Source organism: Tetrao urogallus, assembly GCF_951394365.1.
Source record: "Tetrao urogallus genome assembly, chromosome: 4".
Lineage (NCBI taxonomy): Eukaryota > Metazoa > Chordata > Aves > Galliformes > Phasianidae > Tetrao > Tetrao urogallus.
Window position 1 is genome coordinate 19,594,804 of NC_136817.1, and position 13,798 is coordinate 19,608,601.

Consider the following 13,798-nt stretch of genomic DNA (forward strand, 5'->3'; position numbering starts at 1 on the left):
TAGACCTAAAATACTGAGTTTTGAACAACTGGGCTGGCAAACCATTAACTTCCCATGGGTCAGATTCTCACTCTACTGAAAAAATCAGTGAATCTTATTGCAATTTTTAGATTAGGAATGGCAGATAAGCCTAGACATCTTCACAGTATCTGATATTCAGTGCTTCCCATGACACCAGAGATAGGTGGGGCTTTTGGGGGGCTTTATGTACCTCTTGCAGGAGGGCAAAATGTTATCTTCTCTTAAGGAAGTGAGTATGTTTTGACTGCTATTGTACTGTGATAGCTCTAACATATTCTGGAATGTGAACTGAGGGGAAATAATGGAAAAATAATCAATATGCTTTGACTATCTGCCTCCAGATTAAATTATTGGATTTGTTTCCAGAAATGCTGAAAGCATTTCAAAACATCAGCATTTCAGTCTTTAACATTATCCATTCAGTGTCCCACTTTATGTTGTTTCTTACCCACAGGTGTATGTTCAAAGTTATAAGATGTTCTTTCCTGCAGAACAGAAGCAGGAATTGTTTTTGCTGGTCAGTTAACTGGGTTATTATCAATAAAGGCCTTTCAGCCTTAGAAAAAAGGAAGAAGTATTCCGGGAAGCATATGTGGGTGAAGACAAAGTGACATATGACCTTGTATAGCAGATATGGTTTACAAAAGCAAGCACCGAAAAAACTATTTAAAGCAGTAACTTGGAAAAACAGGAGATCTTATAATAATTGAGTAAATTAAACACCTCATTTCATACACACCAAAGGTTTCTATAGACAAAAGCTGGCTTCTACTATATGCTAGGAAGAGTTCAATTAAATCACTCAAATAGTTTAAAAACAGCACTCTAGTTATATGCAAGAAAAGGAATCCTTGATTAAAGCATTTCAAATGTGAGAGCACTTCACGTCTTCAACACATGCAAAAATGGGCACCCACTTTGTGCAGACACATTTGTAACTTCATCAGTGCCTTAACCGACAGAGCTCCATTGACATCTTCAGTTCTACTGCTGCGCTCTCCAACAGGATTTATGAAATGATTTATGTTTGGAAAAATGAATCATAATCAGTCAGTCACAGTGATAAACTAATAGACTAGAATCCAGATAAAACTATCCCTCAGCCAGCTTCTGGTAACAAAGCTATTGCTTTCTCTTTATTCAAACAACGAAACCATCTGTTTTTCCTGCTATTTAGTATGCAGCTACCTCACTACAAGGGAAGACTGTATTGGTTGTGTTTACTATGAAGGAGAACAACAACAGTAGGCAGAATGTTTCACGTCATGCAAAGCATGTTTGATTAGGGCTCTTTGAAATGCTATTTAGTGTTAAGAAACTAGTGAACAGTTGATGTGAGACCTTTTAAAGAAACAATACTTGGCAAGAAAAGATTTGAAGCTTAAGAAATTTGATAGTAGATATTCTCATCAGTTGGTATATCCAACAACATGATGAGCCCCAAATTCTGCTGAAAACAACCTCCAAGAATAAGGAATTCTAAGAATTTCATTATACACACTATAGGTTGGACAACATAAAGTCATACTTAGTATACTTAAAGATCAAAGACTTGACATTTTTAGAAATTTGGGAGTGGCTGAGAATACTGGTGTGAGGAAATATTTTGAGAGAAGGTATTTCATGACAGAAACAGATTATCTGCTTTTCATATCATCTATCAGTTCAGGTATAAGCATTAGACCAGTGGCTTCAGATCTCAACCTGCTTTCACGAACTTCCTGTACTACTTCATGCTCCAGCATTTGAACTGCATTCTTCTTCCTCTTCATTTTCTTTACCCTTTTCTTTTACAGAACATGTGTGTCAGGGACCTACCCAGTTAATAATACGTAGTCTTACTCTCAGATGTTGTCTCCCCAGTCTGTTTTCTCTATCTAACCTTACATTCCAATCCCTCTTCCAAATTTAACTAATGTATAAGAAGAAATAATCACATACTGTAAATCAAACTAATCCATTATTTTCTTTGATGCAGTTCTGATAAGAGACTAAAATGGCTCAGACTTCTCAATTTAGAGAGAAGGAAACCAAAGGGTGAAATGATTTAGGCTTACAGATTCACAGTGGTGGATAAAATGACTGAAGAACTGTTGAAGAACAACATAGCCTGAAATGCAAGAGCTAAGAAGTGCTCAACAAAACTAGTCAGAGAGCAGCTTAAAGCATGTAAAAAGAAAGAGTGTAAGAAGCAAGAGTACCTAAGAGAAGAAATTATGAGCACCTACTAAGGTTTATACAGAGCGTAAAACAAGGCCATACCCATAGCCTAAAATTTATTAGCCAAAAACAGGTGATGAAAATATCACACTATGAATTCATACCTCTTGGTAAGTAATTCTGAAATCAAAGACCCTGTTAGCAAGCAGTCACTATGACTAGACAGACAGACTAGTTAGTTATTGACCTATTCACAAAAATGCACATGAAAGTTTGGATTCTAACATTTAAAAAAATATATGGTTTTGATACTGTGGGTCAAAGGCATTGTCTTTCACATGACTCCCTATTTCCAACACCACCTTGAAAACCCATTTTTTTCCTAGACATTTGTTCAGACCTAAGACATGAGGATCAGCATTGTAGTCTCCAAGAACTCATATATATATAAATGATATATTCCATTTTCAAAATGTCATAAGGCATTTAAATTGTTCAACATAACAGAAGGTCACTACAATGTGATTATCCTAAAGAGCAGCTGCAATCAACTGCTCTACACACTTCTGTGCTGTCTGTTTGAAAGGACAGCCCTCATGTTCACTGCTGATGTCTTAATTTGCATTGAATCATCACCTATATTTTTTAAAAGTTAAACACTAACAGAATTTTTTGAGATAGTAGCCTGCCAAGGTTGCACACTTGTCTAAATGTTCACTCATGTACATTAACCACACACAGAATCAAGTCCTAGAGTGCACAGGTACAGGAGGATGGCACCTATGTTACAGCTCATGCAAGCTGGCTGTTTAACAGCAGATTGTGGAAAAGACACATTGACTTCTTGCCTTTCCCACTACTTATTATTTCATGTGGAATAAATACTTCCACCTCACAAATTTGTGATTGTACTTCATGGACAGAATTGACTGGGAAGGTGATGCAGTAGCATGTTGCTTATATACTTACAAAATGCCGGCTCCAGAACTGTGCAAACAGCACACATGCACAAAAGGGACACAGGTGATTCTCCAAGGGGAAGGACTACTTCATTCTGGTTGATTTTACATTTCTCTGAGTGGTGAGTGAAACAACCTACCCATTCTATCACGAAGTAATGAGGTGCAGAAACCCAATATACTATACTATGTGCCTCGTGCCAAAAATAAATGCATCTGTACATTTCTGATCCATCAGTAATCCTCTCCTATAAGTGGGTTTACTCTTTGACCTTACAGAAATTGGCAATGAAAACAAAATGTAGCAAAACAAAGAAGAATATGTTAGAACAGAAAAAGAGAGAAGAGGAAGGTAAAGAGTTAAATTCCATTTTATCAGCATGTAGTCTTACTGATAGTGTATGGATGACTTATTGCTTGAGTTTCTGAAATTTATTCTAAGCAGGTGACTGCCACATGCTTTACTTAGTGGTTATTCTTCATACTGACTGTGATGTTATTTTGAGGATCAGCATCTCCTACAGAAGTATTTCCAAAATAGTCAGCTTCTTAGTCAAAAATGGAAGCAAAAATGTTACACTGTAAATAAATACTGTTTTGGAAAGCCATTGTAAGTGACTATATGAAAGCATGCTGAGGAGTAGGGAGGGGAAGAACAGGAAGCATTCTGAGCAAGATTAGAAATTAGAGGTAGGCCAGTTTCACTAGTGATATGACCCAAGCAAGACTGTTTGCTCAGATGTGCTATCACAGACCATATCTCAACATATGAGGCCTTTATGACAAGTCATGCAAGCATATGTTGCTACAATCAAAAATAACTCCGAAATTCCTAGGTCTGTTCAGGCTCAACAGCCTGTATTTTCTGTATGGGATAAAAAGGACAGATGTACTACACTAGATTGGTTTGTATTCAATGGAAATTATTCTTTGTTTTATGAGATGTGAAATTGGAAGTACAAAGCCGTTCCTCTCAAAAGGTCTTTTCAAAGCTTCATTTGTACTTCAGCTGTCATAAAACAGTCATAGAGCAGGTGAGGTAGCACCAGTGACAACAGAAGACAGCCTTTGCAATTCCTGCAGTATTGGTAAACAGTGTGAAGTAAATAGATGAATAAGTATTTACAGTGGCAGACTTTTTTGAGGTTGAACAGCTTTTTTATTTTCATTTACTTTATGAAAAGAAAATGAATGGGACTAAACAGACATCAGCTTCTGAGGCTCCTACAAAGCAAACTCATTCCTACTTTGCAAGACTGGATGACAATGAACAGCTTCCAGGGTTCCTTCCACTTACTCACTGGATGTCAGTTCATCTCTGTCAATATCAAAAAGTTCAATGAAAGTAGAACGGGAACAAGCCTCGAGGCCCCACATCTGTCATAACAGGCGACCCTAACAAAATTCTGATATCATCTTCAGTCTGCGTCTTAAAATCACTTTGCCTTCTGGACTGCTACATCTCCTTGAGAGTGTTCTAAATTTCTATGCACCCAGCGTCCTGGTTTCCAGGCTAAATCTCTTTATGGGCAGCTCTGTTTATGCCAGCACTTTTTGTTAGCTTAATTAATTGGTTATTACCTCTCACTGGTGTCACCTCAACAGATGTTTCCAGCCAAATCCCTCTCTCAGTCTAAATGAATGAAATGAGCGCTTCTGGTCTTTTATATGCTAACATCTACAAGCAAATAAACTAAAAATAAAACAATCCGAAAGGCTTTCCATAGAAAATAATAGCCTGCGTTTCTATTTTAAAGATAGCCAGGGAGACCTATCTCACTTTAGATTCAAAAGGGCAGTTTCTATTGAGAGGAAACCACAAACAGGAGACAAAGTATAGGGACACGTGCATAATTCATTAGCATTATTCAGCACAGCTTAATTATTATTGCACTGTTCAATATGAGGTAGTATTTCAAAGAAAGTTTGTATGTACTGACCTTTTTGAAGACTAATACGGAAAATTCAGATGAGTTCTGTAACATTGGCGAGGATGCCTGAATGTCATCCTTCCTCAAGGGGAAAACAAACAATAAAAAAATAAGGAACAGAAACCAAAAAGATTTAGCAGCCTTCTCAGTCACTTAACAAAGCTGTGGTCCATGAGGGAACTGGGCTAGTTTTGCTTGGAGAAGAGAAGGCTCCGGGGAGACCTCATTGTGGCCTTCCATTACTTGAAGGGAACATATGAACAGGAGAGGGAACGACTGTTTACATGGGTTGATAGGACAAGGGGAAATGGTTTTAAACTAAGACGGGAGGTTTAGGTTAGATATGAGGAGGAAGTTTTTCACACAGAAGGTGGTGATGCACTGGAGCAGGTTGCCCAAGGAGGTTGTGGATGCCCCATCTCTGCAGGCATTCAAGGCCAGGCTGGATGTGGCTCTGGGCAGCCTGGTCTGGTGGTTGGCGACCCTGCACAAAGCAGGGGTTGAAACTAGATGATCACTGCGATTCTTTTCAACTCAGGCCATTCTGTGATTCCATGATCTGTAAGACTGCAATGGGATTCAGAGCTACTTTGTACAAGGACAAACTTTTTCATCTTTACAGCTTAAATCACACAGCAAGTGACAGAGTTCTCTCTGAAGCAAGGGATTCTGCAAACTGAAATGAAAAGTAGTTTCTTTATTTCAAGAAACTGAGAAAAAAATTGATGGACAGTACAAGCCAGAAGAATTAAGTGATTTATGGAGCAGTTGGAGCAGTGGAACTGACATGGTTACTACCCGATTGAAAGGCTTCCTACATTTTCAAGTTCTGTTATTCTTTCTGAATCTACATCTACTTCAGATATTAAGAATCTCTCCTTTCTAAAACAGCAGAGGAAATACCTAAGCTTGTAAAGCTTATCTGAGAATTCACAGCACTTGTATCTCAGAAAACAGTCCACTCTCCATCCTAAAGCCAGTAGTTACTTTTAAATCCTAATTGTCTTTCCAAACATTAGTATCATACTCCAAATAAGTGTTGCAGAAAAGCAAAAAACATAACAGTGTTCCCTTCTCTTTGATGCTTAATGTACAAATGCCATGTACGCCCCCGAGGCTGGGATGAGGATTTACTGTTTGCACACTAATATGTTGAGGAAATCATTTGTGTAGTGTCAATTTGGAATTTTACATCTTTCAAAAGAGCACAGAGCAGGAAAAAAAAACAAAAAACAATACATTAAGACTCCCAGAGATTATCTCTGTATAAGGTTTAAGCTGTATTTGTGAATAAATAATATCAGTGAGTGGATAAACGAAGATTCTTGCATGGAATGGGTTGTTGAATTATTTGCTGTGCTTCTCATTTACATCTATGTAACCCAGGAATAAGTAAAAGTTCAGAAATCAATGACGTTATAGAATCTGAAACTGCAAAAGAAATCAGAAGCCAAGCCACTGACCTTGAAGAAGCAGCAGTATCAAAGATGACTTAGGCAACGAAGAGTTGCAAAGGAAATTGAAAGGGAAATGCTTCCCTGGCTTAAGTCTTAGGTACTACTGGCAAATCAATGTGTTGTAAAGTGAATTGTTCTTGCTCACCTCCCTCTACAGCATCTGAACCTTCTTAATCTTGCAAGAGCTATTTTCAGTGCTGCATCTCAGACTCGTTTTTTCTAGCTACTTTTCATGCAAAGTAAAAATAGGAGAAAAGAACATTTTTGCTGATGTTTCTGAGTGCAATAGGATCAGTTAGCTCTATTTTTCCCCACTTGTACCATTTCAGATGTCTCACAATACAAACATACAAATTCCAACTCCAATAAACTTCTGGGTTTTCTACTCTTTTAAATACAGTTTGTTCTCATTACATAACATTTATTAATGAAAGAATGCTTCTTACACAGAATGGAAGAATTCAAAGGAACAGGCAACACTAAAAAACAGGGTTTTTTGTTTGTTTTTACAGAAAGGGCTTTTCTTACACATAGGCAGAAGTATGCCACCATTGGAAGAACATGTTGATGAAAATAAAAACACAAAACACTTCGATTTTCTGTTACATTCCAAATCTAGACTCAACACTTCCATAGAGGTTGCACAATGGCTGAAAGACTGAGTGCAACTAAAATTAACAGAAAATAGAAGTCCTGGAACAGAAAGACATCCCTTTCCTCCAGCCATACTGCCTACAGTACACAAGGAGTGGTTGAACAGCACCAGGGGGACTCAGTACTACCAGAACTCTGGTGGCACCCACTGCCATCACATGTTTTGGAAAGCTCTGTTGTGCAACACTGGCAGGAGAGAGAGAGCAGAAGAACAACTGAATTCAGGTATTTTCTGGTTTGCTTACTTTAGTGATGTTTCCTGCTTCATGTTGTCAGAAGCACAGGTCTAAATACTCCTCACAAACAAAAAGTTAAGGTTCACTTTGAAAGTTCATCTGTAGAATATGAAAGAAGCTTCTGAGATATAAAAGAACAAAGACAGTCGCACTGCTGCAGGTAATTCACACTCACCCATTTCATTTCTTTTCCCTTTGCCCTAACTGAGCCTGTTTACTGACATTCATTCATGAGGACATACTAAGTGAAATCAGGGTGCCCTGAGTTTACAGACCTGGAAGACTGTTCCTGCTCGTAGTATTGATATCATCAAGAACTGGAACATAATACTGTTTGGAAAGACCAAAGGGATGGACAAGAACTACAGCTATCAACTGTGAGGCGCTGTCCTGCACAGCGGGCACGCCTGTCTCTGAAAGAAGAATCTGTGAATCATTTTCCTCTTTCATGTTCCTCTTGTCCTTCTTTTCCAACGTTTCTGCAAATACACACACATTCTTAGACCCTGAATGAGGACAGAGAAGGGCTTTTTGATTTCTCTTATAGCTTTTGTGGTTTACTTCAAATTCAAGTGTCACTTCCCTGTGTTTCAAACAATTTTATGCCACACAGACTTGTAACATCTCACTCATATTCTCCTTAGGCAGTATGTCAATAAGTGCAATCGTACTATAAATACTCAAAATAACAGCAACTTATCTTTGACTTTAACAAAAAGAACTTTGTAAAATGCCCTTTCTTGCTTGAAAAAAGGGCACTTCTTTCTTCTAGGAAAGAAAACTGTACAGAATAAGGTAATCCCAATACATGGCTTCTCCTAAACAAACATATATCAGTGTATTATCATTCACTTCAGTGAAGCTCAGATTGATACAGACTGATCTGAAAGGAGAATTTTTAATTTTTTTTTTATTTTTGCTGATTTTACTGCTAGTAAAGATGAGTGTGGTGTGCAGTGGTTATTTTTTGCTATTTTTTAAGAAAAAAAATTGAGGCAAAAATGATGCCTCAATAACTTTTCTTTTGTACCTAAGGTTTTCCTGTGTTAAATAATTCTTAGAATAAGAATTAGAATTAAGAATAAGAATAGATTGTTGATTAAATGTCATGGCAAGTAATTAAATTTTCAGCTGTTCTGAAATTAAAGAATCCCTGGACAGTATTGAAGTAATACAAATGCTTCTAATCAGATACAGAATTGCAGAAGCAAATGAAGTGCACCTGTAAATCAGTGCACTGATTTACAGTGATCAAGGATTGTGATGAAACAACGGAATTAGGTCTTCTATCTAACATGTGCAACAGGTACAAGGCACAGGAATTCCACAAGAATACTGGAATTATATTTAAGGGACAGAAGAGACATCCCATTTAATGCATTACGACTGAGACCTGACAGCATATTTTCATGACCATTTCAGATGCATAATTTAGTCCAGAAATGTCTAGTCATGCACAGTCGTATCCTCTTCCCTTCTCACAATAATAATAATAATAATAATAATAATAATAATAATAATAATAATAATCCTGGCATCTTTACCTCACAGGTAGTCCCATATACATCTATACATGCCTAGATAAAGACACACAGATGCATGCTCAAAGAGGAAAGTGATACATTGCATTGCCTTCCTTTATAAAAACACTCATCTCCCTTCTGTAATGACTTACAACTACCTGATAAAAAGTAGTTTGGGAAAAACAACTAGAAATGTCATTTTATGTGTGCACAAAGGTAAATATGTATCAATCATCACCTAAAAATGCAAAAGTTGTCAATATTCAATAACATTCTTACCTTGCACAATACAGACTCAGCCTGCAAAGAAGCTTATAAATTGGTGCCAGATATTAAATTGCTTTATGTTTTCAACAAGATTATAAGAAATCATCAATTATCATGTATCATGATAATTGTGTAAACTGATTTAACCATGATAGCTGATATTTTCTAAGTATATCAGCTGAGGACATGTAGGCACAGGAAATTTCAGGTCTCCATTTATTTGGGTGGTTGTTTTCTTCTGACAAACCTGTTAACAACAGAAAACAGTGCCTTGTACAGAGAAATGATAGCAACTGATGAGAGCAATCTCTGGTATTCCACAGTATTCACAGTATAAATGAACAAGAGGATGCTCAGCACAACCCTCTCATGACTGGTTTTATTGTATTTATAGAAAGATAATCTGCTGTGTGACTGTGACACATCGCACCAGAAATAGTAGCTGCGCTAGCAGTTGGCAAAGTTGAAAAGAGGAAGAAGTAGTGAAATTTATAATGATGACTTTTCCTCACGTGTGCCATGCACAAAATGGAGCTATTCTTCATTCCTATTTAACAGGAACTGCAGAAGCTGATAGATTGTTACAATGCAACAAGCAGTAAGCACCAGCCAAGGAAACTGTTATCCTCCAAAATTAAAGAGGATGCTGCAGTTGTTCATTTCCTACAATCAAGTGTTTACATAAATCACATCTACTAATTGGGAGCAAGGAATATACTTGTGGACCACAATAGAAAATGACACCAAGGTCAATAAAAGCCAGAGTATGGTGTTTAAGTGAAACAACCTGTGACCTTTTCCAAGATCTTAAGAAGGAATCAAGTAATATTTTAAATAGCCAAATATAAGCAAGCAAATGTATTTATTGTAAGAATTAATAGAGATAATGCTGGAGAAACTTTTCCTATTATTTTGTCTAAGAAAAGGAAGATATAAGAAATATAAGAATATAAGAGTTAACTGAAGATAAATTCCAGTCAGATTTTTTTTTTTTTTAATAGAGTGAAACATATTATAAAACAGAATTCTTATTTCTTTCCGTCAGGTGGTAAAAATGATGATTGTGGTTGTGATGACATTTGCCATCTGTTGGCTGCCCTACCACACTTACTTCATAGTTACTGGGATCTATCAACAACTGAATCGGTGGAAATACATTCAGCAAATCTATTTGGCCAGTTTTTGGCTTGCCATGAGTTCTACCATGTACAACCCCATTATTTACTGCTGCCTTAATAAGAGGTAAGAACCAGTTACAAAAGAGTTGGTATGTATGCATTTTATGAGAAAACAAATGGCTTAAATGTGGTAAAAGAAATAATTTTCACTTCAACAGTTTTCAGTTCCTGGGGGGAAAAAATCCTCCTTTGGATTCCTATCAGATACAAACCTAAAGAACCAAGTGCACATTTCCAGTAAACAGGTTGCTCTAAATGAAGTTTTAGAGGAATCTTCAGTATTTAGAGACTAATGTTTTCTGTTTTCAACTGCTATATTTGACATCTGTAGCAGTGTTCTATTTTTTGGCTTGCAAATACATTGCAATGTAAAGAAATAATGCAAGCTACTTGTGAAGTACAGTACAATCTGTTTACTTCCACACTGTAAACAAATTTATTTGCAATGATGGAAGGATATAACAAAATGCTACTTACTACATATTTTATACATAAACATTTGATTTCTACTGAACTCCGAGGTCTGTAGCAGGCTAACAAAACAGATATTTATATTTTTGTTACTCTGTACTATATTACAGTACTGCTTGATGGCGATGCAAGAAATGCCAGGTACCATTATGTTTTCAATTTCAAAAGGCACAGACCTTGTTGAATGTTATGGGTATTTGGCAATTCAAGACTAGTGGTCTGCAGAACCAGTTCCTGTTCTTCATTTCATCCTGAAGGACCAGGATCCAACCAAGCAACATCCCAGCTGTCCTATTGTTCAGTGTTTCTTCTAGTCTTACTGAATAGAGACCATTAAGAACAATCAAATAGTCAACAAAGTCAGCATGAATCAGTATTAAATAAGTAATCTTAAAGATTATTTCAAATTTCCTTTGAATAAGTAACCATTTTTCATAATCAGGAGTAGCCTACAATGCTTAACATTCCGTCCTTTGAAATATCAATGCCTGATTTCTTAAAGCTTTCTGATCCTTTTTAATCACATATGCTTACAATTGTTTAAACAAGAACTAACTATTTAGCATCCCAGACCAAAATTCTAATTCAAATAGAAAATTTCCCATTTCTTTAAATGGAGACCAGACATCACAAGACATCTAGTGTCCATAAAAACAAAGCCAAAGAACCAGGTCTCAAATTTTCTTATTTACTACCACATCATCTCTAAAACACTACCGTTTACTTCAAAAACACTGGTGGCAGCTACAGAAGACATTATTAATAAAAAATAATACTGATTATGTGGTTTAAGTATATGTTGACACTTGTACACTGCAAAATTGTTCACCTAGACTAAAGAATGCAAATCCACCAAAATTCTTTGCAATTCTGAGACACAATAAAGATATCCTAGTTCAATATTCAATGCAAGAATGCCAAATTGGTGACAGTTTAATTATGACTAAATTTTGTATTTAAATTAAGAAGCCTGAATGTTCGCTGCTTTTTCATACAGTAGGAAAAGGAAACCCTGTTGCTGGGAGTCAGGTCTATTCACACAGCAGTGTTTGTTACCTCTGCTGGATCTGGTATCAGACACGGTTATAATAGCTATCCCCAGCCTCACCTTCCATGCTAGGACATTACTAATGTACCTAAAGATAGCAGTATTTCAAGAGGGAGAAAACCAAACCCTAAATATGAAAGAGGATAGAAAGTGCAATGAAAAAATACAGTCTAAAGATATTTGGGTTTTACAGCTTACTACACTAAACCTATTTACATTAGGGGTTTATTCTTTACTTTGCTACTACCTCTACATTTGGACTGCATATAATCAGTGGAATGATGAATAGCATGCTACATGGTCATTTGTAATCATGTGACAACTCCGTACCAAAGTATGGAAAAACAATTTTTGATTTATATATTTATCTGCATCTGAAAAACTGAGGAGGAAGGGTAATTAGTTCTGGGAGATCAGTTTTCACTGAAAAATTCATAGATGTTTTTATCTGTAGTTATCACTGTGGTAGCAGAACCATTTGCTACAAAAAGCTTACAGACAATAAGCAACACAGAAACACTGTTGAAATAAAACCAGCAGAAGCGAAAGAAGTCCATTATGTTTTAGGTCTAGGTGAAAAGATGCTCTTTTTCAGGTTACACAAATACACTGTGAATTGGTTTTGTTTTGTTTTCTGGTATCTCATTTCTATGATGCAACGGCTTACACCCAAAAAATTATAATGGTCCTGCTATTTAATCTCTGTCTATGATTTGAACTGATAAAAAGCACTCACATATGAATGCTGCAAGAACCAATGTGCTAAAGCCTTAACATTCTTTCCTGCTTCTACATCATTCACATTCAGTTTTCAGGCTTTCTCGGATCTTGACTTTGCAAATGACTTTCCAAATATTTTATGTGAATCATTATCAGTCGTTACATAAATCTCATTCAAGCCTCTCTAAGATAGAAGGAAACAACAGAAATAGTGGAATCTTGAAGCTGAATTGTTGTTTTAGAGCAAGGGATAGGATGCTGCAAAGTTTCTGCTGAGGAAAGACAAAATACAGGCGTGGGTTTCATTACAAGTCAATCAGATCAATTTCTATGAAGACAGCTTTAAGAAAGCTGACATTTAATTGTTTACATCCTTATTTTTATGTATGGCAAAGGAAGAGAAATTGATTATCAGGAAAATGTCACAAAGCAGGGAAAATAAATAATATCAGAAACAAAAAACAGCTGTTATCACTTTCATTTTTTCCTACCTTGATCTTAGCCAAGGGAACTTCCAGTGACCTCCCCACAGACATTGCTAGGAGCAAAGAAATCAGCGGAGTCCCTATGTTAAGGCAGTACCGTACATGTTTTCAGACGAAGGCTCATGGCTGGCTCTCACATGCACAGTCTCTCACCAAGTACCTTTTTTCGCAGGTTCCGAGCTGGCTTCAAGAGAGCTTTCCGCTGGTGCCCCTTCATTGAGTTGTCCAGTCATGATGAACTAGAGCTCAAGGCTGCCAGGTTTCATCCCACCCGGCAAAGCAGTCTATATGCTGTGTCCAGAATGGAGTCCAGCACAACAGTAGTGCTCGACACCAATGATGGAGACAACTCCCATCCCAGTCGCAAGAAAAAAGCAGCTCCAAGGAATACAAGTTTCAATGGCTGTTCACGGAGGAATTCCAAGGCTGTCTCCACAGCCTCAAGTTTCGTCAGTTCACTGTACACAGCAGGAGATGATTATTCCTAAGCATTTCTTGGTGACACTTGTGAGACACTGGACATGCAAGACTCAACGCTCACTTACTATGGAACTAGATGTTAATTCCCCAGGAGAACAAAAATATTTTCAACTGTCGAACCTCAGCTACAGGTATCATGAAACTGTTAATACCACCTTATTTTGTGCTTTGGAGAGAAAGAGGAATTTGCAGACATACTTATTCGTTA

General features: G+C 36.9%; 1 protein-coding gene across 1 annotated transcript in view; it reads left to right on the forward strand.

Annotated features, from left to right (window-relative positions):
- The window catches only part of TACR3 (tachykinin receptor 3), a gene marked incomplete at both ends in the record, with an annotated part of 30,747 nt that extends 17,149 nt beyond the window's left edge, over window positions 1–13,598 (forward strand). Inside the window, 2 exons of the mRNA XM_079534825.1 lie at window positions 10,254–10,450; window positions 13,283–13,598. Of these exons, the coding sequence (XP_079390951.1) occupies window positions 10,254–10,450; window positions 13,283–13,598 (513 nt within the window). The remainder of the gene's footprint in view (window positions 1–10,253; window positions 10,451–13,282) is intronic.
- Between the last annotated feature and the right edge of the window lie 200 nt (window positions 13,599–13,798).